General features: G+C 44.4%; 1 protein-coding gene across 1 annotated transcript in view; it reads left to right on the top strand.

Annotated features, from left to right (window-relative positions):
* Positions 1-26,678, top strand: part of LOC125281381 (dual oxidase 1-like) — a 273,276-nt gene that overhangs the window by 99,954 nt on the left and 146,644 nt on the right. The window contains 2 exon segments of the mRNA XM_057313038.1: positions 261-381; positions 5,216-5,269. Coding sequence (XP_057169021.1) covers positions 261-381; positions 5,216-5,269 — 175 coding nt within the window.

Here is a 26,678-nt window from a genome sequence, read left to right as displayed (position 1 = left end):
GAAGACCCATCTAGTTAGTAAGTGGGGATAGAGGAATGCCATCAAGGATAGCTTCCCGTAGGAAGGGCTATTTATACTCACCTCTGAGAACAGGTTGGGATTGGATGAATCTGCAGGCAGGAGGGTGGCCATGTGTGCCAGGACCCGGGACAGTTCCCCTCTCCCATTGCTCAACCCTCACCAGGCCCTGCAGCTACCCCCCCCCCCCCCCCCCCCCGCCCCAGGCTCCCTATACATCCTGTGCTTCTCTCTCTGCTCAGGAATACCAAGTCATGACGGACATCATGCTGCTCCAGGTGGCTGCCAAGAATTACACCCTAGAGCCCGAGGATCCTTTTTGGGCCTGGTTCCAGGCTATGGAGTCTCTCAGTGAGGTGAGAGGTGAGGCCCATCAGGAGCTGGGTCGGTGAGGTTCGGGGTGGACTCTTTCTGCTGGCCACTCCTGGGATCCTCCTTCCCTGGGCAGCCTCAGGCCTTGTTGCCGGGGCGCCTGACTCCAGCTGTGGGCAAGCACTGGCAGGGACTCTTAAATGGAAGCTCCTGGGCAACTCACAGGTGTCCCTCTGTCCTTAGCTACACCCTGTCCTGCCAGCTGGAGTCCCGGTCCTAGCTGGTCAGTAGCACTCAAGAAGGAGAAGAACTGGCCGCAGTCAACCTCAGGGCTGAGCAAGTGTCCAGTGGCCCTGCAGGGATTCCTCAGCAGCTGGGGATTTGCGGTGCATCCGCCCCATGTGCTCCACATCCCTTCCTCCCATCTATTTAGTTATTTGACGGGGGGCAATATTTATTCTCTTAAATAGTAAGTGGTAAATTCAAATATTATTATATTAAAGCCCTTTTTTCTTTTAGAGCCCGAGAGTGTGGTTTGTTCTTTTACTTCCTACAGTAACGTAGAAGATATAGACTCTCATATTCATTCCTGAACTAAGGAATCTTAAAGCGTCATCAGCTATTGTATGTGGGAGGAAGGAGAAGAGCCAGTCCTCCTCCCTAGCTACTGGAGGGTACCCCCAAATCCCCTTTACTCAGAGGACAGGTTCATTTCAGTACAATAAATTTGGGCAAACAGCAAAGGCAGCCCCTCAGAACTCCTGAGATTTAGAGGTTGAAGGTACTTCCACAGAAATAGCAACAACCACTGAAAGTGGGAGTCTTTAAGAGTCACACTCCCCAGAACTGCTTCCTGTCCAGGACAGGAGCCGCTTTTTTCCACTATAAAGGAAGGTGGACTATTTCCTGCTTCCTTTGTTGACGTGGTGTTCTTGTTTTGTTTTTGTTTTGACCCAGTATCGAGAACTTGTAGTTTTCTAGTTCAATCTCTGGAATTGCACCAGCACTAAGTGGGGAAAAACATGTAAAGAGATCAAATCCTGCATGTGGAAGGGACAAAGCCAGAGGAAGGTAATTTGCAAATAGTCTGAGGGCAGGCAGGACTTGCCATCCTCAGTCTCCCTCTAAGGGCTCCAGGTTCACCATTTACTGAGACTGGAATCCTTCTGGGATCCTTGTCAATGATCTCTGGATTCCTATTCCTGCTTGTTTTGTGTATGGGAAAAAGACGGGAGGTGTACTTTAAGGCCACAGCTAAGCCTGGTTTATTCACATCTATGCTGACCTATGAGCTAGGATTTTCAGCATTCCTGCATTTCCTTACGCAGTTCTTTTTAAGGCAGAAATTCCCTCAAGGCCCCCGCATCTTGGTCAGATACATGGTAGCCACTTTTCCCTGGCTCGGACCTGATGGATCAGGGACTGGTTCTCTTGTGACAGGATAATTGTCCATATCCTTGACCAGAAAAACCCCTCTCTCCTTGCAGGTCAAGGTGATTTTAAGTCCATGTTGTTCTGAAGTCCATGGTCTCAAACATTCACCAGTTTACACATCCGGTCTCAGTTCACACGCTTACACTGGCTTGTCCGAAATTGCTAACTGAGGTTGACTCCTTAGATCCTGGAGACCCTGAGATAGCTCTGCTCTTTTCAGCAGTCTTGTGCTTAGATTATGTCATGGGGTGTATGAACTTCTCCAGTCAGGAGCTTTGAAAGATGATGAATGAGAGGGGAGGATTCAGGGGGTTTCATCAAGGAAATGCCACCAAAGAGATGACCAGAGTAATCAAATGGCAATAAATACAGTCTTATCAATAATTACTTTTTTTAATGTTTTTTTTTTTTTATTATGTTAGTCACCATACAGTACATCCCTGGTTTCTGATGTAAAGTCTGATGACTCATTAGTTGCGTATAACACCCAGTGCACCATGCAATACGTGCCCTCCTTTTACCCATCACCGGTCTATCCCATTCCCCCAACCCCCTCCCCTCTGAAGCCCTCAACTTGTTTCTCAGAGTCCATAGTCTCTCATGCTTCATTCCCCCTTCTGTTTACCCCCTTTCTTTATCCCTTTCTTCTCCTACCAATCTTCCTAGTTCTTATGTTCCATAGATGAGAGAAACCATATGATAATTGTCTTTCTCTGCTTGACTTATTTCCCTTAGCATTATCTCCTTCAGTGCTGTCCATGTTGCAGCAAATGTTGAGAAATCATTCTTTTTGATAGCTGAGTAGTATTCCATTGTATATATGGACATCTGCTTAATCCAGTCATCTGTTGAAGGGCATCTCGGCTCCTTCCACGATTTAGCTATTGTGGACATTGCTGCTATGAACATTGGGGTGCATGTGGCCCTTCTCTTCATTATGTCTGTATCTTTGAGTGTTTACCCTGTTTAGATGGATTATTTCACATAAATTAGATTCCACTTAGCTAGAAAGCCAAAAGCTCTGTTTTTCACTCCCTTCCTGCTCCTCTCTTTTGCCTTCATTCATACACCAAGGAGGATGGGACATCAGCAGCTCACCTTGCCTCTTAATCACATCCATACCCTCTTGCCCCATGTCCACATCAATCAGAGCTCCCTGAGTAATTTCTGAGCAGCACCATCGGTGTCCTGACAGTTACTCCATGTCCCCCAGACCCCCTGGAGTGCCCATTGGAGGACCTTTCCAGTGACAAGGCAGAGAAAGGGGTCCCATCTCTCCCCCAGGTAAGCTTGACTTCGTCCAAAATAGAAACCTTGCTTCATTTCTTTGTTTTGGGGCCCCTGACTCAACCACTGGTTCCCATCAGGTTTCTTAGAGAGAACAAAAGACTTGTACCAGCAGTGTTTAGGATGATGCCATCCTCATAGTGTTTTGCATTTTTTTAATTGCAGATGAATTCAACAGGAAATAAAAGCATTCCATTTTTTTATAATCACTCATTGAGAAATAATCTACGTGATGAAAAAGGTGGGGCTTTCTTGTCTGCTTTGGTCTGGAGAGCCACCCTGATTCTGGGTTCTTGCTAGGAATGAAGGTTGAGTGTGTAGTGGGAGAAACCAACTGTCCAGTAAAGAACTATGACCATGTTCTACAGGCCCCAGAACAACTAGGTCATTTAGGTTGTGTGGTTTATGTGTGAGGGCTAAGGGGTGTCTATGTGGTGTCAATGTAAATGTGATTGTATTGAGTATGTGTGTGTTTCCTCAGGAGGTATTTCCCATTTACACAGAACAATGCAATGTCAACTTTGCAAAATAATCTCCTCACCACTGAACACTTCACATACAATCCCGAATTCCTCCATCACCACAACTGTGCCTGGAAGTTTGTTGAATGTTCCCTTCCTCAGATGGAGATAGAGCAGAAAAGACTGTCCCAGGTCTTGACCTCCTAAGGAGGAAAGTCAAAGTGTGGACCTAGGCCTGTATCCCCGTTGCTGATGCTCTGTGCTACTGATCTGCACTTATCACTCAGCTACGGGATCGTTAGTCACAGAGCAGGGGGGTTTCAGCATCCGTGTACACTCCCAAAGTACTGAAGTGTACACATGTCCCAAACACTGACCACGTTATAAGGTGGCCTCAATGGTCACATAACCCAGAACAACTATAGATGGATTTAACAGCCAGCTCTGGCATAGTCATTAGAGTGAAACTCACATAGAAAGTCCACATGCTCCTGGTCAGTCCACTGATTCTGAGAGCTAAGAGGCCCCATGTAGGACAGTGCAGGCCAACAGCTGTCATAGCTGAGGTCATTGCTTGTACATGGCCCAGAGCAGTTAAGAATCAGGACGATAATTTAATGTAATTTATGACATCACCATACCATGAGAAATGCTCAAATCCTGTAAGTCCATACCCAAGGTACAGTGGCAAATAGGAATTTAAAGTAAAACTTGGCTTTTAGCTTGGTGCCCATCACCCTTGTTGCAAATCTCCTAAACAGCTGGGTTAGGGAGTGTCAGTGTTCACTCCATGCCTCCTTTACTTTCCCCATTGTGCAATCTTGGCACCCTTGTCACAGATCATTTATCTATGTACGTGTGAGTTTATTTGGGGGCTCTCTGCTCTGTTCCACTGGTCTATCGGCCTGTTTTTATACTAGTACCATTCTGTTTGATTACCGTAGCTTTGTAATATGCTTTAAAGTCAGGAAGTGTGGGGACTCCATCTTTGTTCTTCATTCTCAAGATTGTTTTGGTTATTAGGGGTCCTTTGTGGTTCCATAAATATTTTAGGGTTTGTTTGTTTGTTTCTATGCAGTGACATTGGGATTTCTGTAGGTCGCTTCCTCTAGGACCTGGTGGTTGACCTTACTGTTTAGTGTCCCAGAGTCTTAAGTTGTGCCTGTCATGTGTGCATGAGCCCAGAAATGCCTATACATGAATGATCAGATCAGGCCAGCAAACTACAACCAAGAAACAACCAGCGGAGGGCAAGTGACCTCTTTTTCATCTTTGGATTCTAGAACTGTGCTCTCCAGGGTGCTAGCCTCTAGCCACATGTGTCTGCTTATAATTAATTTTACACCAACATTCAGCGAATTAAAATAACACCACATTGCTCAGTCACACTAGCCACATTTCAAATGTGCGCATACTAATTTGAATCTCAGGTGGTAAGTTTGGAGGTAAGAGCTGCAATGTGCCTGTAGAACTGAGAGTGTGAAAGCTGATTCATTCAGCATCTCTGTCTCATTCGAAGGTTTGTAACTGTGATCAATTCTTGTTGAAGGGCTCTGACTCCACCAAGTATAGAGAACTTCTGAGAACCCACAGGAAATATCAGGTTGATGCCGTATGACCCACACAGCCTCAACTAGAGGAGGAGGAAAGGGTGAGCCCCTCTAATTGATGTGTTTCTATATATCATATTTGGGTGTCTATAGATTTTCTTGTGGAGAGCATTCAAGATTCCAGCAGTGAGGAGGATGACTCTCCAGGTAGGGAACAACACTCAGGTAGGAAGCAATGCAAGAGGGTTCCGGGTACAGTTGGGTTGCACCTGCTGCTCTGGAGACTGAGGAAGGTGGATAGGAAAGCAGAAAGGGTAGGGAAATATATGTACAAGTCTAATTTGTTCATTTCATATTTTAATGACATATTAGTAAGAGGAATGGAGTCCATAGGCATCAGGTGTGCTGTGTTTGCAATCATTTTTGCTTTCCTATTTAAAAATTCTTTCCCATGGGGGCGCCTGGGTGGCACAGCGGTTAAGCGTCTGCCTTCGGCTCAGGGCGTGATCCCGGCGTTATGGGATCGAGCCCCACATCAGGCTGCTCCGCTATGAGCCTGCTTCTTCCTCTCCCACTCCCCCTGCTTGTGTTCCCTCTCTCGCTGGCTGTCTCTATCTCTGTCGAATAAATAAATAAAATCTTTAAAAAAAAAAAAATTCTTTCCCCTGAAACCTGTACTTCCTTCTCTTTCCCACTGCCAGATGTCAAAGCTTAGGTTCTGTTTCATTAGCACCTCTTGGGATTTTGGTATCTTTCTTGTTATTAACCTTGATGATGTAATCCTGTGCGACCCAACAGACACTTGAATCTGGATACAAAGTTCTAGCATGAGCCAGGAGGTAGATGAGAGGTCAACTCTCTCCCTTTTAACGTACAGGACTAGTAACATTATGTTCCTGTCCTGTTTGCTCCTCCTTAAAGGCCACTTCCATAGCTAGGTGAGTTGAAGAATCTTTCCTCTGAAATTATGCATATGCTCCAATGTGCTTTAGCTCATCCCAGCCTCCATACCTCACCCAAGTCTGAACTGTGAATGTGCTTCCATCTGAAAGAGGCCCATGTGCAGCTGCCCTGGAGACCCTCCATGGCCGGCAGGGATTCTAGAGGACTGTATGAGGAGCTGCTGGGCCCATTTCACACACCAGCTTTTACAGCCCTGCTGACCTGGTCACCTGGCATTGACCACAGGACACGACCTCTCTCTGGGCAGCAGGGCAGGGAGTCGGTGCTCCTCTCAGAACCCACTGCCTCAGCCACACATTGGCCCTGCCCCCCACACCTTGGTCATGCCTACCCCAGGCCTGCCCAAAGCCCACCCTCCCAGTCCTTCCAAGGTTCAGGGCAAACTGTGGCAGGTACTGTGTGTTTATGTGATCGCATCAGCTGTAGAGCCCCTGTTGCCCCACGTATAGACTAAGGGAATTTAGACAAGTTAGCTTACTTCTGATTTCATGTTCATGCTCTCTAGGGGGCTAGGAAACCTATGGGATTTTTTGAGAACGATCTTCAAGTAACTGCAATTACCCCAGGCCCAGGACAGGTAGTATGTGGAACTCATTGCCATTCTCTCCCATAGGGCCCAACAAAACCCCAGTCCCATTACAGGTGCCCCCTGGGTTTGGATGGATTGGTTAATTGATCAATTGATTGATGAGGGAGGGTGGCAGTGTACCCATGATCATTCCTCCGGTGTCCCCATATTTTAAAATAACATGGCTGGTAGAGGCTGACACGGAGAAGGACGATGAACACTAAATAGTGGAGAGAAGTGGAAGGGGAGTACTGAGTCATGAGTACTGAGGAAGGCAACATCACACACAGAAATGCATGCGGATAGTGACTGCCTTCTTGTAGGGACAAGATGACACAGGAGTTCATTCATGGTCACAGTTATGAAATTTGAAGGCTGGAAAAAATATGTTGCAGATCACAGAGACCCATTCCCTCATTGCAGAGGTGAAGACAGAGTCATCCCCAGGTCGGCCTTTATCCTGCCAGGAGCAGTGGGTCCAAGTTCTCACCCCAGCCCTGACTGTCCCCGTCCTTTCCCAAGGCTTCCTCCTCCCCACTCCTACAATTATCCATGCACAGGATTACATGCAGGGAGCAAAACTGTGCATGCAATTTATTTCCTCTTTCCTCTCTTTTCACTTTGTTTTTGCTATCTATAAGCTCCTCTTTGTAGCTCTTCCCCCATTCCCTCTTTATAATTCTCATCCTGTAGTATGTGGTCTCATACAGACACTTAAGGTCCTTGGATCAGTGTCTATAAAACCTCCTGCAGCCTACCTCATTCACATTCTTAGTGTTGCTCTGGCCCCTTACGCTGGGTCTGTACCACGGACTCCTGCTGCGCAGCCCTGAATGGCCCCAGCCAGGAGCTGGGCTGGGAGTCGGAAGGGTCCCTGCTGGAGGGGCCCCGGGAATTCTGGATCTGCTCTCAGCATCCTCCACTTAATGGTTACCTGCCCTGGGTGGCTCTGGTTATGCCTGATTCTTGTCTTCCTTTCAGCTGTGAACAAATATTTTTGTAATGGACTCAAAAGAAGGAAAAGACAAAGCAAATTGGGGCAAAGAAGAACAGGAAGAGGAAATGTGAGTGCAGGGCGCTTGGGATGAAAATGGTAAAGCAAACGAGTGCACATGTTCTCCGTTGCTTCCCTAACTTCCTTGTTGGCACCGCAGGAAAACCAACCAAACACTGGGGTGACCGCTGATGCATGCGGCCACAAAAGCGGAGACAGGGTGGTGGTAATAGTACATACAGGCAACATAACTACCTTCCAAGGACGCTGCCACACTCTTTCTGAGCTAATTATGTGTAATCGTCGTGCCTAGACTATACATGGAGTAGATGATTTTATTCATGTAACCTAATAAGTTAGATATTTTTCTTAAGTCCTTCTATAGGAGGCTGCCAGGGTCCTGGAGATGCTCTGTGTGTCACATTGGTGTTGGCAACAGATGCATTTATATTACAGGAAACCATAAAGCTAGACATTTAAGATTCGGGGACTTTACAATATGTAAAGTAAACATCAATTAAAAAACAAACGTAAAACTATTTTTTTCTACAAAACAAACTCAGGCACAGATCGTTTCCTCTGATTTCTACAAAGTGTTTTAGAAGTGATGCCACTCTCCGACATCCTCTTCCAGAGAACATATGCAGAGGGAACACACCTACACTGCTTTCATCAGATCAGGAGAATTTGGATGCCACCTAGCAATAGACATCACAGTAAAGGGAAATCACAGGTTAACTCTTCTGAATGTAGATGTCAAGATCCAAAACCAAACATCAGCGGTCTATAAATCCACAGAGTTTTTATAAAGGAATGAAACTGGGATTTCATGGAGTGATTTCCATTGGTTGATGTGAACAGGATTACTGGGTGTTTGGGTGCTGCCTGGGACAGTGGTGAGAAGGGACAATGCCATTGGGTTGGTGGAATGAACATTTGGTGGCAGAGGGAAGAAACTCTCTCCCTGCAACTGCAAGGTCTAGAGAAGGGTGAGGAGTCTACAGAGACTTCAGAGTTTGGGGAGCAGGAAGTGCACACTCAGAGTGTAGGCTCTGCCTGCTCAGGCTATTGCTCAGATCAGTGGTCAGAAGAGAGTGGAGGACATGTCAGCTTCATCTATTAAACCAGCAAAGCACCAGTCCATCAGGTCACTTTCCTCATTAGCTAGTGGTTCATCCAGGGTTGGTTCTTGAAGGCTAAGCTGATTCATTAGAGAGGAGTTATATGTGCAAGTTGGCTTGGAAAATCCTGGGCTCTGGGCCACATAGGAGTCAAGCAGAGCACTGGTCACACCGTCGGTCTGCCTTGAGGCAGCTGATGTGTGATGATGTGGGAGGAGGAGGGATTTTCCCCCTGACCTGTTAAAGGGACTTCCTTTCAGGAAAATATCATAGCTTTTGGGTCAGAGATTGAAATGTTTGGGTGGAGGCATGTGCCCTTCTCTTGGCTCCAGCACCTTCTATGTCCTGGCAGCAACTTTGGGGCAGGAAAATTTGGGGAATGGAGGGAGGGTAGCCCTTGGTTCAGAAGTCCAGCACATGATCTGGAGGACTCAGGGAAGGCGGTGGGGGTTGTTCAGGGATCTCTGTCCCCAAGGAAACAACTACTTTCCTATCTCAGATCTGTCATCAGCCTTGTGACTCCAGGCGTCATTTAAAATCTCTACAATTTAGAGCCATGAATCACAAAACAGGGGTCACAGCACCTACCCTGCATAACCCATGAGGATGATGGGGGATGACAGGAAATGATGACAGATACTCTCCATGAGCTGTAAAGCATCATGCCCATGTGAGGGCTGAAATGTCACCTTGCACCCTCCCCTGCCCTGTATCCGTTCGAGTTTCCTCTCCGGAGGCAGCCACTCCTGTATTCCTTGCTTATTCTTGCAGACAGTTAATGCTGGAACACTTACACAGCACTTACGCAGCACCGGTCATTTTCTCCAGGTGATGTCTGGACTGTCTTATATTAAGCTTCGTAAGGGAATACTAGTAAATAGGCCTCATGCCGCAGAACAGGGAACCAGGGACAAAGGGGTTAAGTAACTTTCCCAGGTACATGTGTCTTCTAGCATGAGTTGATACCAGCCACCAGACACCAGCTCTCATGCTCTCTCTCTCTCTCCGTCCCTGTGCTGTGCTGCCTTTCTACATTGTCTCATCCTCATGAAATCACAGCCCCATCACAGATCATAATACCCCTCTTTGCTCATAGAACAGAAGTGCAGCATAGGAATGAATGAATGAATGTGCTCCCAGGGTCTTCTCTCAGCTGCATATCAACAGTTCTATTTTCAGTATGTTTTCTAGGATTGTGGCTCAGGTTATAAAAAGAAAAATCATAAGGGATTCAAACACGGGATTCACAATATAACTATTTGTGTTTAAGAAGATCTGCTGGCTGTCCACTGTTCTGCTGGCTGTGCCCACAGTGGTTCAGCCACATTGAAATGGGCATCTGACCAAACAACATGGTAGGGCCACAAATATCACCCCCACTAACTACTCCATTGAAGGTGGCATGGGAGTAAAATCAGTAATTAGATTCAAGAAGAAGGACTGTAGTTTGTACAAAAGACACTGGATGTTGGAAAGGAAGGAGTGAGCAGGGAAGGTGCATACTCAAGGGCCAGTGTGGCTACTTCCTGCTCTCAGCCATGCCTTCCGTAGTGGCTGCTCTGAGGGTGGGTCAGATAGTCAGGGAGACACTGGAGGTGTGTAGATTTCATCCACTAAGCCACAAAAGTCCAGCCTGGCAGACCCCTCTCCTAGTTAATGAACTGCTCATCATCCAAGTTTGGTCAGTTGAAGACGAAGCTAGTTCTTTGGGCAACTGTCACGTGGGCAGTTGGTTTAGAATGTCCTGGGTTCTGAGCCAGTTGGGAGGCAAGCAGACTACTGGTCATTCAGGGTGATCACCTGACCACCAGGGAGTCTCACTGAAAGGCAGCAGATAGAATCAAGTGCTGGGGGCAAGTGAGGGGAGATGGAGACATGCTCAGATCCCCCCACTCCATCAGGGGTTGTTCTTCATTTGGAGGAAAGACAATGTATTTTGAGTCAGGGATTGAAACACAGAGCCAGGAGTTGGGTCAGGATTTGAGCCATCCTCTTGGTGCAGGCACCTCCTTGACATACCAGGTGTCTGCCTGCAGAAACCTTGGGGCAAGAGGATATGAGCAAGGGAGTGAGGAAAGGGCTCAATTCAGGTGTCCAGGACCTGATCTCGTATTCAGGTGATCAGGGATCTCTATCTCCAGGGAACCGTCTGTATCCCCTGACTCAGAACCATCATTCAGTTGCAGTTGAGCTGCAACTCTGAGAAAGTCACTTAATCTCTAAATTTCAGTACCTGCACCATGAAATATGGATCTCAGCCCCTACTCCTCCCACCCTGTGAGCATCACAAGAAATGACTTTTCACTATTGGAAGTTGAATATTGAAGCCTCCAATTGTTGAGGGGTCTGTTTCTCTTCATTTTCGTCAGTTTGTTTTATATAGTTTGGAGTTCTCTTGTAAAACGTTCATAATCTCGAAGGATGGGCCCTTTTGTCATTATAAAATGTCCTTTTTTTTTCTAGAAGAAAAATGTCATAAAAGTCTGTCTTATATTATCAAAGCCAGTCTCGTTCTCTTTTGGTTACTACTTGCTTAGCATTTATTTTCCTTTTATTTTCAACCTCTCTGTCTTAGACTTAAAGCGTGACTCCCTCATAGGCAGCAAATAGAGATTATAGGGTTTTTTTAAATCCATTCTGCCAATATCTGCCTCTGAATTGGAGTATATAATCCATGAATATTTAATTACTAATCAGCTAGCATTGGTATCTGTTTTTTGTTTTGGTTTGGTTTTTTGGCTGTATATGTCATCTCTTTTCTAATAGTCCTCCATTACCGGTTTTTTATGTTATGTTCTAGCGTACCGAATACATTTCCATGGTGCTTCTTTTGCTATATATTCTGGGTTATGTTCTTAGTAGCTTCCCTCAGATTATAATTAACACCTTAAATTATAACATTCTAATTGGATTAATACCAGATTAATTTCCATGGCATATAGAAACTACCTTCATGTAGATTCAATGCACACCCTCCCCTTATTGCCATGGTCATACAAATTATATCTTTATACACTGTGTGCTCGTCAGCATGTTTATAATATTGACTTCAGGTGGTGCCTTTTAAATCAGGAGAAAATAATACATTGTTTACAATTATACACATCTTACATACTTTTATATTTTTTATTTAAATTCATTAGCCAACATATACATACTTATATATTTACACTTTCTTGTATATTAACCTACGCAACTCTTTATTTCTTCATGTAGATTTAAGTTACTCTGTTGTCTTTTCATTTCAGCTTGAAGGGCCCTTAGTATTTCTTTGTAGGCCTTGTGAAAGCAGTGGGTTCTCTCAGATGTTATCTGGGAATGTCTCAACGTCTCCTTTATTACTGAAAGACATCTGCTAGATGCAGAGCTCTTGGCTGACAGTTTCTGTCTTTTGGCACTTTTCACGTCATCCCACTGCCTTCTGGCCTCTGGTTTCTGATGAAAATTAGCCATAAAATTGAGGAGCCTTTGTGAATGATTAGTTGCTTTCATGATTTTCTCTTTGTCTTTGGCCTTGAACAATTTTATTATGAGGTGGGTTTATCCTGCTTGGACTTTTTTGAACTTCTTGAATATTTTTATTAATGTTTCTCATGAAATTTGGTGAGATTTTGGCTATTGTTACTTCACATATCTTCACTGTCCCTCTCTTTTATTTATTTTATCTTTTACTTATTTTATATTTCATTCCCTGTCTTTTATTTTTCTGGGGACTTTTCTTTGTGCATACGTTGGCATGCTTATTGTATTATACAGGTCCGCGAGGCTCTGCTATTTTTTTCTCCCATCCATATTTTTTAACTCACTGTTCATCAGACTGGATCTCTATTAATCTATCTTCAAATTTTTGTCTTTTTCCTGCTCAAATCTGTTGTTCAGCTTTGTTGTGGCTTTGTGTCTCCCCAAATTATACATTAAAGTTGTACCCCACAGTACCTGTGAAAGTATCCTTATTTGGAAATAAGGTCTTTGCAGATATAATCAAGATAAGGTTACACTGGATTAGAGTGTGCCCTGATTGAATGGCTGCTGTCCTTATAAGAGCAGGGAGGTTTGGACACACAGACACAGAGGGGAGAAAGCCACCATGTGATGACAGAGGCAGGGTTTAGAGTGATGCAGATGCAATCCAAGGAAAGCCATGAATTTCCAGAAACTACCAAAAGATAGCAAGGGGCAAGGAAAGATAGTTCTCTAGCTCTTTCAATAGGAAGCAGAGCCTAAGTTATAGCTTGACTTCAGATTTCCAGCCTTCAGACGTGTGAAAGAGTAAATTTCTATTGTTTTAGCCCATGTAGAGTGTAGTAATTTCTTACAGCGGTCCTAGGAAGTGAATACAAGCCCCTTTAGTGACATTTTCAGTTGTTACTATACTTTTCAACTCCAGAATATCTGTTTCTCTTTTATAATTCACATCTTTTTTATTGTTATTCTCTACTTGGAGAGATATAATTCTCATACTATGTTTTAGTTCTTTAAATATCATTTCCCTTAATTCTTTACATATACTTAAAAGAGCTGATACAAAGTATCTGTCTCGTAAGTCCAGTGTCTGGACTTTGCTTAGGGACAGTGTGTATTCATTGCTTTTTTCTCCTTGTATATCAGCTTATGTGTGGGGGACAGCCCAAGAGCACCTCCAACATCCGTCCCTCTAGAAAGACTAACTGAACTCAGTATATAGCCATCCTGATAGTTATGATTTATTACAGTGAAAGCACACTAAGCAAAATAAGCAAAGGGAAAGGTGCATGGGAGGTTCAGAGAAAACCAGCCACAAGCTTTCAAGAGAACTGCTCCAGTGGCATCACAAAGGTACACTTCATTCCTCCAGCAATAAAGTGTGAAACATCTTCCAGGAAAGCTCATTAGAGACTTTGTACTCAGAGGTTTTTAGTGGGAACTGGTCATTTAGGCACCCTCTGCCTCGCACACACCTGAATTTCAGAGTTCTATCAGCAAAGATATGTTCTGCATAAACCACAGGGTTTGCACCAACAGTCTAGGCACAGCAAGCCACACTTACCAGAGAATGGTGGGGTCCCTCTTGATTCCAAGTTCCCAGACTTCAGACAGGGTCAGTCTGACAAGCAGGCCTGTCATAGGAAAGCACACTTGGCCCTGGTATGCCAACTTTTTTCTGCACAGACTTCTGGTTTCCCTGCAGGTATCTTGTTACTGGGGAGGGGGACTGTAAATTGGTTATTTAAAATAATATCATATGACAACTCTAGAAATCGGATTCTCACTCTTCCCTAGGATTTGTTGGCTTTGCTATTTTTTGTCATTGCTTTCTCATTAGTGACTTTAATGAACTAATTCTCCAAAGTCTGTATTCTTTGTCACGTGTGACCACTGTAGTCCCTGCTCAGCTCTATGGCGGTCAGCTATTGGCCGGAGAGAGATCTCACGAACAGCCTAGAACTAAGTCATTCAGTCTTTGTCGAAGGGCTTCGTGAGCATGTTGAATCGTATCTTCAAAATTCAGCTGGTAGCTGAAAACCTTCATTGTTGCTTGTGCAGAACATCCAGGTCAGGCAGGGGGAGAGCTAAGGGCCTTCTAGGGTCTCTCCTGGGTATGCTTACAGTGTTCTAGATTCGTAAGAATAAGTCAGAACTTTTCAGATCCCCTCATGGAAATCTCATTTTTTGGTGGTCCTTGTAAGCTTTCTATTACTCTATTGTTTGCTCCAACTAATATCTATCACTTTAACCAACCAACCACAAGTTAAGCAACTGCCTATAATTTCTTTTTTGACAATTATGCTGGGAAAAGGCTTTTTGTTCTGGGCAAGCTCCAAGTGAGATTAAACACAAACAGTCAAACAAGTAGGGTCTTGCAGACATCCCTCAGACCCATTAGTGGTAATTCTCTAGAAATGAGGTTTTGAGGGAGCTCCGGACCCATTCTGTTCTCTCCAGTGGCTGCCGCATTGCTGTCTTTCACTGTGAACATGGGCTTTAGTTTTCTGAACTACTCTGGAGCCACAGGGCAGGGGATGGGACTCGGCCATGTTAAAACAGCACAAAACTCATGGTTCTGACTGAGACTCACCTGTTTTTTTTCCTCCCTCTTCCACCAGTATCAACATTCCCTCTACTGCTGCAAGTTTGAGTTTATTTCCAGAGTTCTTAAGATGTTGGTGGCAATTTTTGCCAGTTTCCTCATTGATTTTTTTTTGAGGAGAGAATTTTTGGAGGTCTTTAAGCTGCCATTTGCACTAAAGTCACTCACCACATCATACTCATACTCAAGCCACAGTCCATGACTGATTATCCTCAGGTGTTTGCAGGAATCACAGTTCAACGTAAACTGTGTCTCAGAGAGACTCCTCATGCAGTTGTGTGCACACTGTTAGGTCACAGACATGAAACTCAGCTTCAAAATAGAGTGTCACTTTAAAAGGAATTAAATTTTAAAAAAATAAAAGAATTTTCTTAAAATCGTATACTGAATAATATGACGTGGCACCTCTGGATAATAGTGACCAACCAGATCCTCAGGTTGAATTTAGGTCATTAAACAGGGCTTTGTTGTTATATTCTTCCTCCAACTTAAAAAAAACTAAAGCTTATCATATGCACAATTTTGTAATGGTAGAGTTTGGATATTTAATATATGTATGATTTCTTGAACTTGTAAATTTACTTAATTCATCTTCACAGTCATAGAGAAAGTTATTTGGGAATAAAATCAATTATCTTTGGTCATGTATATTTTACTTATCTTGATAAGGCTTGTACTATATAGAAAGAAAACATGAAGATATACAGAGATTCCAAGATATGGTGTAAAACTGCCTATCATTCTAAATCCACACTGTATCTTTAAAATATATGTACAGGCACCGGGGGGGCTCAGTCGTTAAGCGTCTGCCTTCAGCTCAGGTCATTATCCCGGGGGCCTGGGATCGAGCCCCGCATCGGGCTCCCTGCTTGGCGGGAGGCCTGCTTCTTCCTCTCCCACTCCTCCTGCTTGTGTTCCCTCTCTCGCTGTCTCTCTCTCTGTCAAATAAATAAAATCTTTAAAAAAAATTAAAAAAATACATGTAAAATTGCTCCAAATTGCCCAAGGCCTCGCTAGAGCAGTCAAGAGGAAGTAGCTGATTTTCATCATCCTGTTTGCCTGGAGACCACTCCAGACACGTACATCACACTGACGTGTGTGCAGCAGACGGGTTGGGAAGGACTCGGCTTCTCGCTGGGCCTCATGTCACAGTGGAAGTCTGAGCCTCACGACAGCATTACTGTGGCTTTGAGTTGACCGCACTGAGCTGTGTCTAGGCAGCATGCGGTTTGCTTGGTTGGTTACGAGTTGTCTGTTGACTGCGAAACAGCTCCAGTCACATTGACCTCCCATCGCCTCGTCCTCAAACTTTCCTCATCGCCTCCTGATTCCATCCATACGATGTTCTTTCTGCAGGCATCACCTCCTCCTCCACTGCCCACTCCAGCCACTACCCAGGCTGCACCCCAAGTTACCCTGAATGCATTCCTCAGATAGGGGTTCAGTCAGCCCCTCTTCCAGAGAACCTCCCAAAATCTCCCTGACTAGAGCTGTGCCCAGGTCATCTTTTTCAGGGATCTCCTATTAGTTGACCTTTTTATTGTGTGGTTATTTTATGTATATCTTCCCAAGAATAATTAGGATCCATGGAGGGAGAGAATGTGAAGTTCGTACCAGTAATCCTGCACTTACCTCCTTGCACCTGGTGAACGGGACAGAGATTCTCCAGAGACAGTGCAGTGAGGACAACACGTTGCAGTGGGGAGGGTGCAGGATCTGAATCTGCATGGCCTGCACCATGCCTCGCTCTGCCATTCACACCACATGACACACAGCAGGATCAAAAAACATTTCTAGGAGATGTCTCCTCATGTCAAAAACAGGACTAACAGTCATTCCTCAAGGGGGCATTTGTGAGGAGAGAGAGAAGTTGTATTCATGTAAGATCTTGGGATGTATCTGTCATGCTACCCTTCACTAAATGTTGGTTGGTGGCCTACTGACAGCCTAGTCTCACATTACTGGGTCATGTCCTCTGAGCAAATCATGATCACTCAGAGAGGCATGCGCCTCTCTGCAGCTCTGAGATCCTTGTCTTGTCACAGCTGTCTCTCTCCATTGTCACAGTCAACCCCAGTCAACCTATGTTATGGGCATTATTTTCTCAGTTCTTTCTTTTGTGTCTGACATTTTGTCTTTTTCCCTGCCACTTTTTCTTAAAACATGGGTGGCTACAGCTGGATGTCTCTCCTGGAATCTAGAGGATGTAGGATACATAGTAGCACTGCGGTGTCACTGCCCTCCCGGCCAGGTTGACCACGGTCTCTCAGGGTTTTTCCAAAGACCCACCCTCAGGGGTCTTCCACATGTCCTAAGCAGTCAATGCATTTGTTCATTTAGTCCAAACTTGTAAAATAAGTTTGGTCACCTCTGCATGCAGCCTACCTGCAAAGGAGTTAAGTGACTTGTCCAAATTGAGGCAAAAAAGCATGGTTAATCCTACAGTCACGGAAGACATGGGATGAGTCATCAAGACAATTTCCTAGAGAAAAGAACTCACACATGAATCCTTAGAGGTCACTTCTTACATCGATCTATTCAATGAACACATCATTCTAAATATACTCAGTTTTCCGTTGAATAGGACTTTTCACAACTAACTGAAGCAGCATGCATCACCAGAATACCAGAGGGAGCTAAGTGCGGGGGCTTCAGAGGGTCACAGTTTTGAGGACAGCATTCATCCTGTGCCAAAGTCCAATGACGCACTGCGAGCCCAGTGCGAGACACAGCACCTCTCTGTCCAGGAGACCCCGACACTGAGATTCCCGAGACGGTGTAGACTGTGCCCAGGGCCCTGAAATGGAAAGAGACACAGGGATGGTGAGTCTGAGGTCATATGATGTCTATAAGAAGGAAGTGGCAGGGCCTCCCCTGATCCACTGTCAGCAAATCACCTGAGCAGAGAGTGAGAGGAGTGGGGAGGAAAGAGGACGAGGCTGTGATGGAAAGACCCTTCGAGTTCTGCTTCCCGCGGGGCCCAAAGTCGATTTTACCTACTGGCCCCACTCAAAGGGAGGACAGGGAAGTCATGCAGATCCTTCCCCTCCCCTTGATGGCCTCCCACAGCCGATGTACCCCAGGGGTTTGTGGCAAGGCAGGCCCACAACTCCTCCTGCTGTGTTAGGGCCAGATGTACATACAGAAGGGGACCTTGGAGAGAGAGTTGCATGCCCATCCACCTGTCCACTATCCCCTCCTCCCAGAGGGGGGTCTCTTCACTGCCCAGGAGCCTCCTCTTAAGACTGCAGCCTCTTCCACAGCCTTGCACTCAGTGAAGTGACCTCCACAGCTTCTTCCTCCATTGTAGATCACTGTAGAGGGGGATCCAGAGGGAACCCAACCTCAGAGAGAACTTGTTCCAGATTCAGAACAGTAGAAGGGGCCCCTGGGTAGCGCAGTCGTTAAGCGTCTGCCTTCGGCTCAGGGCGTGATCCCGGCGTTCCGGGATCGAGTCCCACATCGGGCTCCTCTGCTGGGAGCCTGCTTCTTCCTCTCCCGTTCCCCCTGCTTGTGTTCCCTCTCTCGCTGCCTATCTCTCTGTCAAATAAATAAATAAAATCTTTAAAAAAAAAAAAAAAAAAAAGAACAGCAGAAGGACCAAAGACCATGACAGATCAGCCAAGACCAACCCACTTTCCACTGTGGCAGTCAGGGGGATCCCCTTCACCTCATCCTGTGTTGCTCTCTCTCCATCATTCCTGATTGGGGGACAAAATAGGGAAGCCCTCAAGGACAGGGAGAGAGAGCTAAGCACATCTTGTGGGTGCTCCACTCTGAGGAATGGGAGGGACCACCCAGCCCTCTTTGGCACACGCCAGTTAACCTCTGCCTGATACTGGACCCGAGGGTTGATTGGGTCTGTTGTTTGGGTGTACACATATAGTATCAGGAAATTGGAGGGAAGCAGAACTTTCAAGGGAAGAAGAGGGACTCTGCATTTTTTTCCCAGAGCAAAGCTGGTTCCAGTCACTAACATAATAATCCACACCAATACTTCCAGTGCAGGACTGAGTGATCTGACCAAAAGCTCCAGAAATTGTGGACAGCTGGGTCAGCAAACCATACCCAGGATCTTAGAAATGGGGGTGCATCAACCACACAGTATCAGAGAACCAGAGGAGAAAGGACGGCCCCCATTACACTACTCCAGAACTCAGCAGCAGCCACTTGGCCACAAAATGACAGCAATAACTCTGGACAGTGAGAAGGTACAGACAGCCAACAGGTTTTTATCTCACTTCCCTGTGGGCCTTGAGGACAATGTAGGCATCAAGCTGCTGTCCCACACTAAGCAGTAATAATCAGCCTCTTTTCCAGGCTGAAGCCCAGAGATCAAGAAGCCTGGCTGCCTGACCTGGAGCCCAGGAATCTCTTCTGAGAGGCAATTGCAAATCTGGGGGTCAGGAGTTTGGCAACAACGCCCAGGTGTTGCTGAAGCTGAGCTGCTCCCCTAGTGCACGTGCTGGTGGCCATCTCTCCTTGGCCCTTGGACACTGAGGGTGGCTGAGTCAACCCCACCTGGACCACAGACCCTGGCACGGGGGAGGGACAAGTAGAACAGTGAGTTGGGTGAATGAGGGAGTGGACCAGAGCTGAATGAGGGGCCCCCCACAAATCTTCCACCCAGAAAAGTTCAGCTCTCATCTGTGCAGAAAGTGAGGAGCACAATGAGAGGGGCACAGGTCGTGTATAGATGCTCAAGAGCTCTGCTCCCTGAGATTCCAGAAAGGGGCAACCCTAAGTCCCTCTTATTCTCTCCCTAGGCACCATGGGGAGATGGGCTCCTGCATTCATATATGTCCCTGCTCCTTGACACTCAGCCCTGGGTACCAGCTCTAGCAGAATGATGCCCCCCACAAATGTCCATGTTCTAATCCTTGGAATCTGCCCGCATGTTGCCTTACATGGGGAAGGGGAATTAAAGTTGCAGATGGAATTAGGTTGCCAATCAGCTCACATTAAAATCAGGAGATGATCCTGGATTATCCAAGTGGTCACAAGGTCATGAAAAGTGGAAGTGCAGCAGAAGAGTCTACTAGGATGTGGGGCAGTCAGTCAGCTATTGCTGGCATTAGAGGTGGAAGGGGCAACTAAGCAGGGAGTGTAGACAACCTCTAGAAGCTAGAAAAAGCCAGGAACCAGATTCTCTCCCAGCGCCTCCAAAAAGGAACACCCTACAGACGTATTTATTTTAGTCCAGTGAGGCCCATATGAGACTCTAACCTGCAGAAGTGTAAGACACTATATTTATGAGGTTTGAAGGCAATACATTTGTGGTAATTGGTTACAGCAATGGGAAACTGATACAGTAATTCCCAAGTCAACGGACTGAAGAAGAAGAATCTTGATCATTTCAGCAGATACAGAAAAAGCATTTAGGACAATTCAACATACATTCAAGATTTTAAAAACTCTCAGCAAAATAAGAATTAAGAAAGACTTTGTCAACTTGATGAAGGACACTTACAGTTTATAGTTAACAATAGTGATGGAAGATAAAATTATTTCCTCTGAATTCAACACGACACAGGAGTTGGTGACTATCATAACAAATACTAGGGTCATCTACTGATTTCATTTCCTTTGGATGTATCCCTAGATATGTGATTACTGGATCATATGGTGGTTCTATTTGCAATTATCTGAGGAAACTCAGTACTGTTTTCCATAATGGCTGTACCATTTTACATTCTCACTAACAGTATATGAGTATTCAAATTTCCATTTTCTTACCAACATATATGTAAACCATCCTAACAGGTGACATGATATTGTCCTTTGATTTAGATTTCTCTGATGATTAATGATGCTGAGCTGCTTTTCATATGTCTGTCAGCCATTTGTATTTCTTCATTGGAAAAATGTCTATTGAAATATTTAGCCCATTTTTATGTTGGGTTAAACACTTTCTTAAAAGATTCATTTATTTTGAGAGAGAGAGAGAAAGCACAAGAGGAGGGAGGGTCAGAGGGAGAAGCAGACTCTGCTGAGCAGGGAGCCTGATGTGGGACTTGATTCCAAGACTCCGGGATCATCACCTGAGCAGAAAGCAGATGCTTAACCAACTGAGTTATTCAGGTGCCCCTGGATTAAACACTTTTATTTTTAATGATTAGTAGCAGTTTCTTATATATTTTGGATATTAGCCTCTTTTTTATTTTTTAAAGATTTTATTTTTTAGAGAGAGAGTGAGCAAGTAGTAGGTGGGGCAGAGGACAAGGTAGAGAATCTCAAGCAGAATCCAAAATGAGTATGGAGCCCAAAGCAGGGCTTGAACTCATAACCCTGAGATCATGCCCTAAGCTGAAATAAAGAGTTGGATGCTTAATCAGCTGAGCCACCCAGGGCCCCTAGTCTCTTTTCTGATACAAGGTTTGCAATTGGATTCTCCCATTCTATAGACTGCCTTTTCATTCTGTTGATTGTTAAAGAGACTATCCTTTCCTCATTGTGTACTCTTGGCACCCTCATCAAAGATCACTTATCCATGTATGTGTGAATTTATTTGGGGGCTCTCTCTTCTGTTCCATTGCTCTATCTACCTGCTTTTTTTTTTTTAATTAATGTATAGTATATGTTTCAGAGGTGAAGTTTAGTGATTCATCAGTTGCATATAATACCCAGTGCTCATTACATCATGTGCCCTCCTTAATGCCCATCACCCAGTTACCCCATCCGCCCACCCAACTCCCCTTCCGCAACCCTCAGGTTGTTTCCCAGAGTCAAGAGTCTCATAAGGTTTGTCTTTCTCTGATTTCTTACCCTTCAGTTTGCAAAGAGCAATGGACAGATGATCTAAGCAGAAGATCAACAATCAACAAGATCTCACTCTTTGCATCAAAAAACAAGGGCTTTGGATGACACACTGGACCAGATGGACTTTAGAGATATATTCAGAGCACTTCATCCTAAAGGAGCAGAATGCACATTCTTCTCAAGTGCACATGGAACATTCTCCAGAATAGATCACATACTGGGTCACAAATCAGGTCTCAACAGGTACCAAAAGACTGGGATGGTTCCCTACACATTTTCAGACCACAATAATGTAAAACTTTTTTTTTCTTTTTTCTTAAGATTTTATTTATTTATTCGACAGAGACAGAGACAGCCAGCGAGAGAGGGAACACAAGCAGGGGGAGTGGGAGAGGAAGAAGCAGGCTCATAATGGAGGAGCCTGATGTGGGGCTCGATCCCATAACGCCGGGATCACGTCCTGAGCCGAAGGCAGACGCTTAACAGCTGTGCCACCCAGGCGCCCCCACAATGCTGTAAAACTTAAAGTCAACCATAAGAAAAAATTTGGAAGACCACAAATACATGGAGCTTAAAGAACATCTTTTTTTTTTTTTTTTAAGATTTTATTTATTTATTCGACAGAGACGGAGACAGCCAGCGAGAGAGGGAACACAACCAGGGGGAGTGGGAGAGGAAGAAGCAGGCTCATAATGGAGGAGCCTGATGTGGGGCTCGATCCCATAACGCCGGGATCACGCCCTGAGCCGAAGGCAGACGCTTAACCGCTGTGCCACCCAAGCGCCCCAGCTTAAAGAACATCTTACTGAAGAATGAAGGCGCCAAGCAGAAAATTAAAGAATTAAAAAAAAAAATGGAAGCAAATGAAAATGAAAACACGACAGTTCAGAACCTTTGGAATGCAGCAAAGGTAGTCCTAAGAGGGAAGTATATAGCAATACCGATCTTTCTCAAGAAACAAGAAAATTCTCAAATACACATCCTAACCTTACTCCTAAAGGAGATGGGGAAAAAACCCAGCAAATAAAGCCTAAAGCCAGCAGGAGAAGAGAAATAACAAAGATTAGAACAGAAATCAATGATATAGAAATCAAAAGAACAGTAGAACAGATCAACAAAACTAGGAGCTCATTCTTTGAAAGAATAAGATTGATAAACCCTAGCCAGACTTATCCAAAAGAAAAGAGAAAGGACTCAAAATCACAAACGAAAGAGGAGAGATCACAACCAACACTGAAGAAATACAAACAATTATAAGAACATATTATGAGCAATTATGTGCCAACAAACTTGGCAATCTGGAAGAAATGGATGCATTCCCAGAAACATATAAACCACCAAAACTGAAACAGGAAGAACTAGAAAACCTGAACAGACCCATAATCAGCAAAGAAATTGAAGCAGTAATTAAGAATCTCCCAACAAACAAGAGTCCAGGACCAGATGGCCTACCAGCGGAAACCAAACATATAAAGAAGCATTAATAACTTATTCTCCTGAAGCTGTTTCAAAAAATAGAAATGGAAGGAAAACTTCCAAACTCTTTCTATGAGGCCAGCACTACCTTGATCCCCAAACCAAAGACCCCACCAAAAAGGAGAATTACAGACCAATATTCCTGATGAACATCGATGCAAAAATTCTCACCAAGATACTAGCTAATAGGATCCAACAGTACATTAAAAGGATAATTCACCGTGACCATTTAGGATTTGTTCCTGGGCTGCAAGGATGGTTCAACATCTGCAAATCAATCAATGTGATACACCACATTAATAAAAGAAAGGTCAAGAACCATACGATCCTCTCAATTGATGCAGAAAAAGCATTTAAGAAAATACAAAACCTTTTCTTGATAAAAACTCTCTGCTGTGTAGGGATAGAGGGAACATGCCTCAGCATCATAAAAGCCACATATGAAAAACCCATGGCAAATATCATCCTCAGCGCTGAAAATCTGAGAGCTTTTCCCATAAGGTCAGGAACATGACAAGGCTGTCCACTCTCACTACTGTTGTTCCACATAGTACTGGAAGTCCTCACCTCAGCAATCAGACAACAGAAAGAAAAGACATCCAAACTGGCAAAGAAGAAGTCAAACAAGGTACTCTATGGAGAAAGTCCCAAAGACTCCACCCAAAAATTGCTAGGACTCATACAGGAATTCAGCAAAGTGGCAGGATATGAAATCAGTGCACAGAAGTCAGTTGCATTTTGATACACTAAGAATGAGGCAGATGAAAGAGAAGGCATCGATCCCATTTACAGTTGCCCAAAAAACCCATTAAATTACCTAGGAATAAACAGAACCAAAGAGGTAAAGGGTCTGTACTCTGAAAATTATAGAACCTTATGAAAGAAATCGAGGAAGACACAAAGAAATGGAAAAACATTCCATGCTCATGGATTGGAAGAACAAATATTGTTAAAATGTCTATGTTACCCAAAGCAATCTACACATTCAACACAATCCCTATCAAAATACCATCAGCATTTTCCATAGACCCAGAGCAAACAATCCTAAAACTTGTATGGAACCAGAAAAGACCCCAAATAGCAAAAGTAATATTGAAAAAGAAATCCAAAGCTGGAGGCATCATGATTCCAGACTTCAAGCTATATTACAAAGCTGTAATCATCAAGACAGTATGGTACCGGCACAAAAACAGACACATAGATCAATGGAACAGAACAGAGAATCCAGAAGTGGACCCTCGACTCTATGGTCAATTTATCTTCCACAAAGCAGGACTGAATACCCAATGGAAAAAAGACGCTCTCTTCAACAAATGGTGTTGGGAAAATTGGACAGCTACATGCAAAAGAATGAAACTTGACCACTCTCTCACACCATACACAAAGATAAACTCCAAATGGATGAAAGACCTAAGTGTGAGACAGGAATCCATCAGAATCCTAGAGGAGAGCATAGGCAGCAACCTCTAGGACAGCAACCTTTTTCATGACACATCTCCAAAGGCAAGGGAAACAAAAGAAAAAATGAACTTGTGGGACTTCATCAAGATAAAAAGCTTCTGCACAGCCAAGGAAACAGTCAAAAAAACTAAGAGGCAGCCCACGGAATAGGAGAAGATATCTGCAAATGTCTTAATCAGATAAAGGGCTAATATCCAAAATCTATAAAGAACTTATCAAAGTCAACACCCAAAGAATAAATAATCCAAGCAAGAAATGGGCAGAAGACACGAATAGACATTCTCCAAAGAAAACATACAAATGGACAACAGACACATGAAAAAATGTTCCATATCACTTGGGAAATACAAATCAAAATCATAATGAGATACCACCTCATTAACAAGTCAGGAAATGACAGATGTTGGCAAGGATGAGGAGAAAGGGGAACCCTCTTGCCCTGTTGGCGGGAGTGGAAACTGGTACCTAATTCTGGAGAAGAATTTGAAGGTTCCTCAAAAAGTTAAAAACAGAACTTCCCTATGACCCAGCAATTGCACTACTAGGTATTTATCCCAAAGATACAAATATAGTGACCCGAAGGGGCACCTGCATCCCAATGTTTATAGCAGCAATGTCCACACCAGCCAAACTATGGAAAGAGCCCAGATGTCCATTGACAGATGAATGGATAAAGAAGATGTGGTATATATGGAATGGAATGTATATACGTGGTATGTATAATGGAATACTACTCAGCCATCAAAACAATGAAATCTTGCCATTTGCAATGATGTAGATGGAACTGGTGGGATTACGCTAAGCAAAATAAATCAGAGAAAGACAATTATCATATGATCTCATGCATACATGGAATTAAAGAAACAAAATAGAGGATCATGGGGAAGAGAGGAAAAATACAACAAGATGAGAGAGAGGGAGACAGGCCATAAGAGGCTCTTAATCATAGGAAACAAACTGAGGGTTGCTGGAGGGGAGGTGGTGGGGGATGGGGTAACCGGGTGCTGGGCATTAAGGAGGGCACGTGATGTAATGAGCACTGTGTATTATATGAGACTGATGAATCACTGGCCTCTACCTCTGAAACAAATAATACATTATATGTTAATTAATTGGATTTAAATAAAAAAATAAAGAGCACCCTTGCATAAAAATAGACAGACAGAAAGTAGACCAGTGATTACCTGGTGACGGGACGGTTGGGGAAGGGAAGGATTGTAAGGGCATCAGGGAATTTTTTGAGAATGATGACTATGTTCATTATCATGGGTATATACATGTGTCAAAACTCATCAAATTGTGTTTGTTTAAAAACGTCTTCCCCTATGGACTCTGGGAAACAAACTGAGGGTTTCAGAGGGGAGGGAGTGGGGGATTGGGCTAGGCCGGGGCTGGGTATTAAGGAGGGCACGTATTGCATGGAGCACTGGGTGTTATAGGCAAACAATGAATCATGGAACACTACATCAGAAACTAATGATGTACTGTATGGGGAATAACATAACATAATAAAAAAATTTTCCCCTAGAGCTGATAAGGGGGTGTGGTACCTGGCCCATTTGGTACTCCTATTCTGGAAAATTCTACTCCTTAACTGGCATTCTTAGAGAGGTATTCCACCAAGGCTTCCAAATTGTCTTTCTGTAAAAATATTTTTTCATTATTTATTGATTTAAGAGAGAGAGCGCGAGCACGAGCAGGGCCAGAGGGAGAGGGAAAAGCAGACTCTGCTGAGCAGGGAGCCTGACGTGCAACTTGACTCCAGGCACCTGGGATCATGATCTGAGCTGAAGGCAGACGCTTAACTGACTGAGCCACCCAGGGGCCCCCAAATTATCTTTTGTAAACAGAATGGAATGGAGTAAGTATGTACTTTGATCTGCCTTCTGCTGTAGGCCTGCCAACTCCGGAACCTAGAGTCAACCTCTGTCCCCAGCAGACGAGGAAAATGAAAGGCAATGGGCTGCTCCAAGGTCACTTTCAGGTCATGGCCAACCCAGTGGTTTGTCCTCCCACATGCCAACTGTGGGCCTGTGCTCAGGTCACTGGGACACCTGGCTTCCTAAACCCTTCATAGATGTCCATTGTTTTTCTGGTACGTGTTTTCCCTGTGAGGCTGGATTGAGACCATTTTCTCTGTCGTTCAGAGTTTATAAGGACGCTCTTGGAAACCGGTCTCAGTTTCAGGGCAATGGTATTCCATCCTT

This window comes from Ursus arctos, unplaced genomic scaffold, assembly GCF_023065955.2.
Source record: "Ursus arctos isolate Adak ecotype North America unplaced genomic scaffold, UrsArc2.0 scaffold_16, whole genome shotgun sequence".
Lineage (NCBI taxonomy): Eukaryota > Metazoa > Chordata > Mammalia > Carnivora > Ursidae > Ursus > Ursus arctos.
The sequence above is the reverse complement of the archived record's forward strand: the minus strand, read 5'-3'. Positions and strand labels throughout refer to the sequence as shown.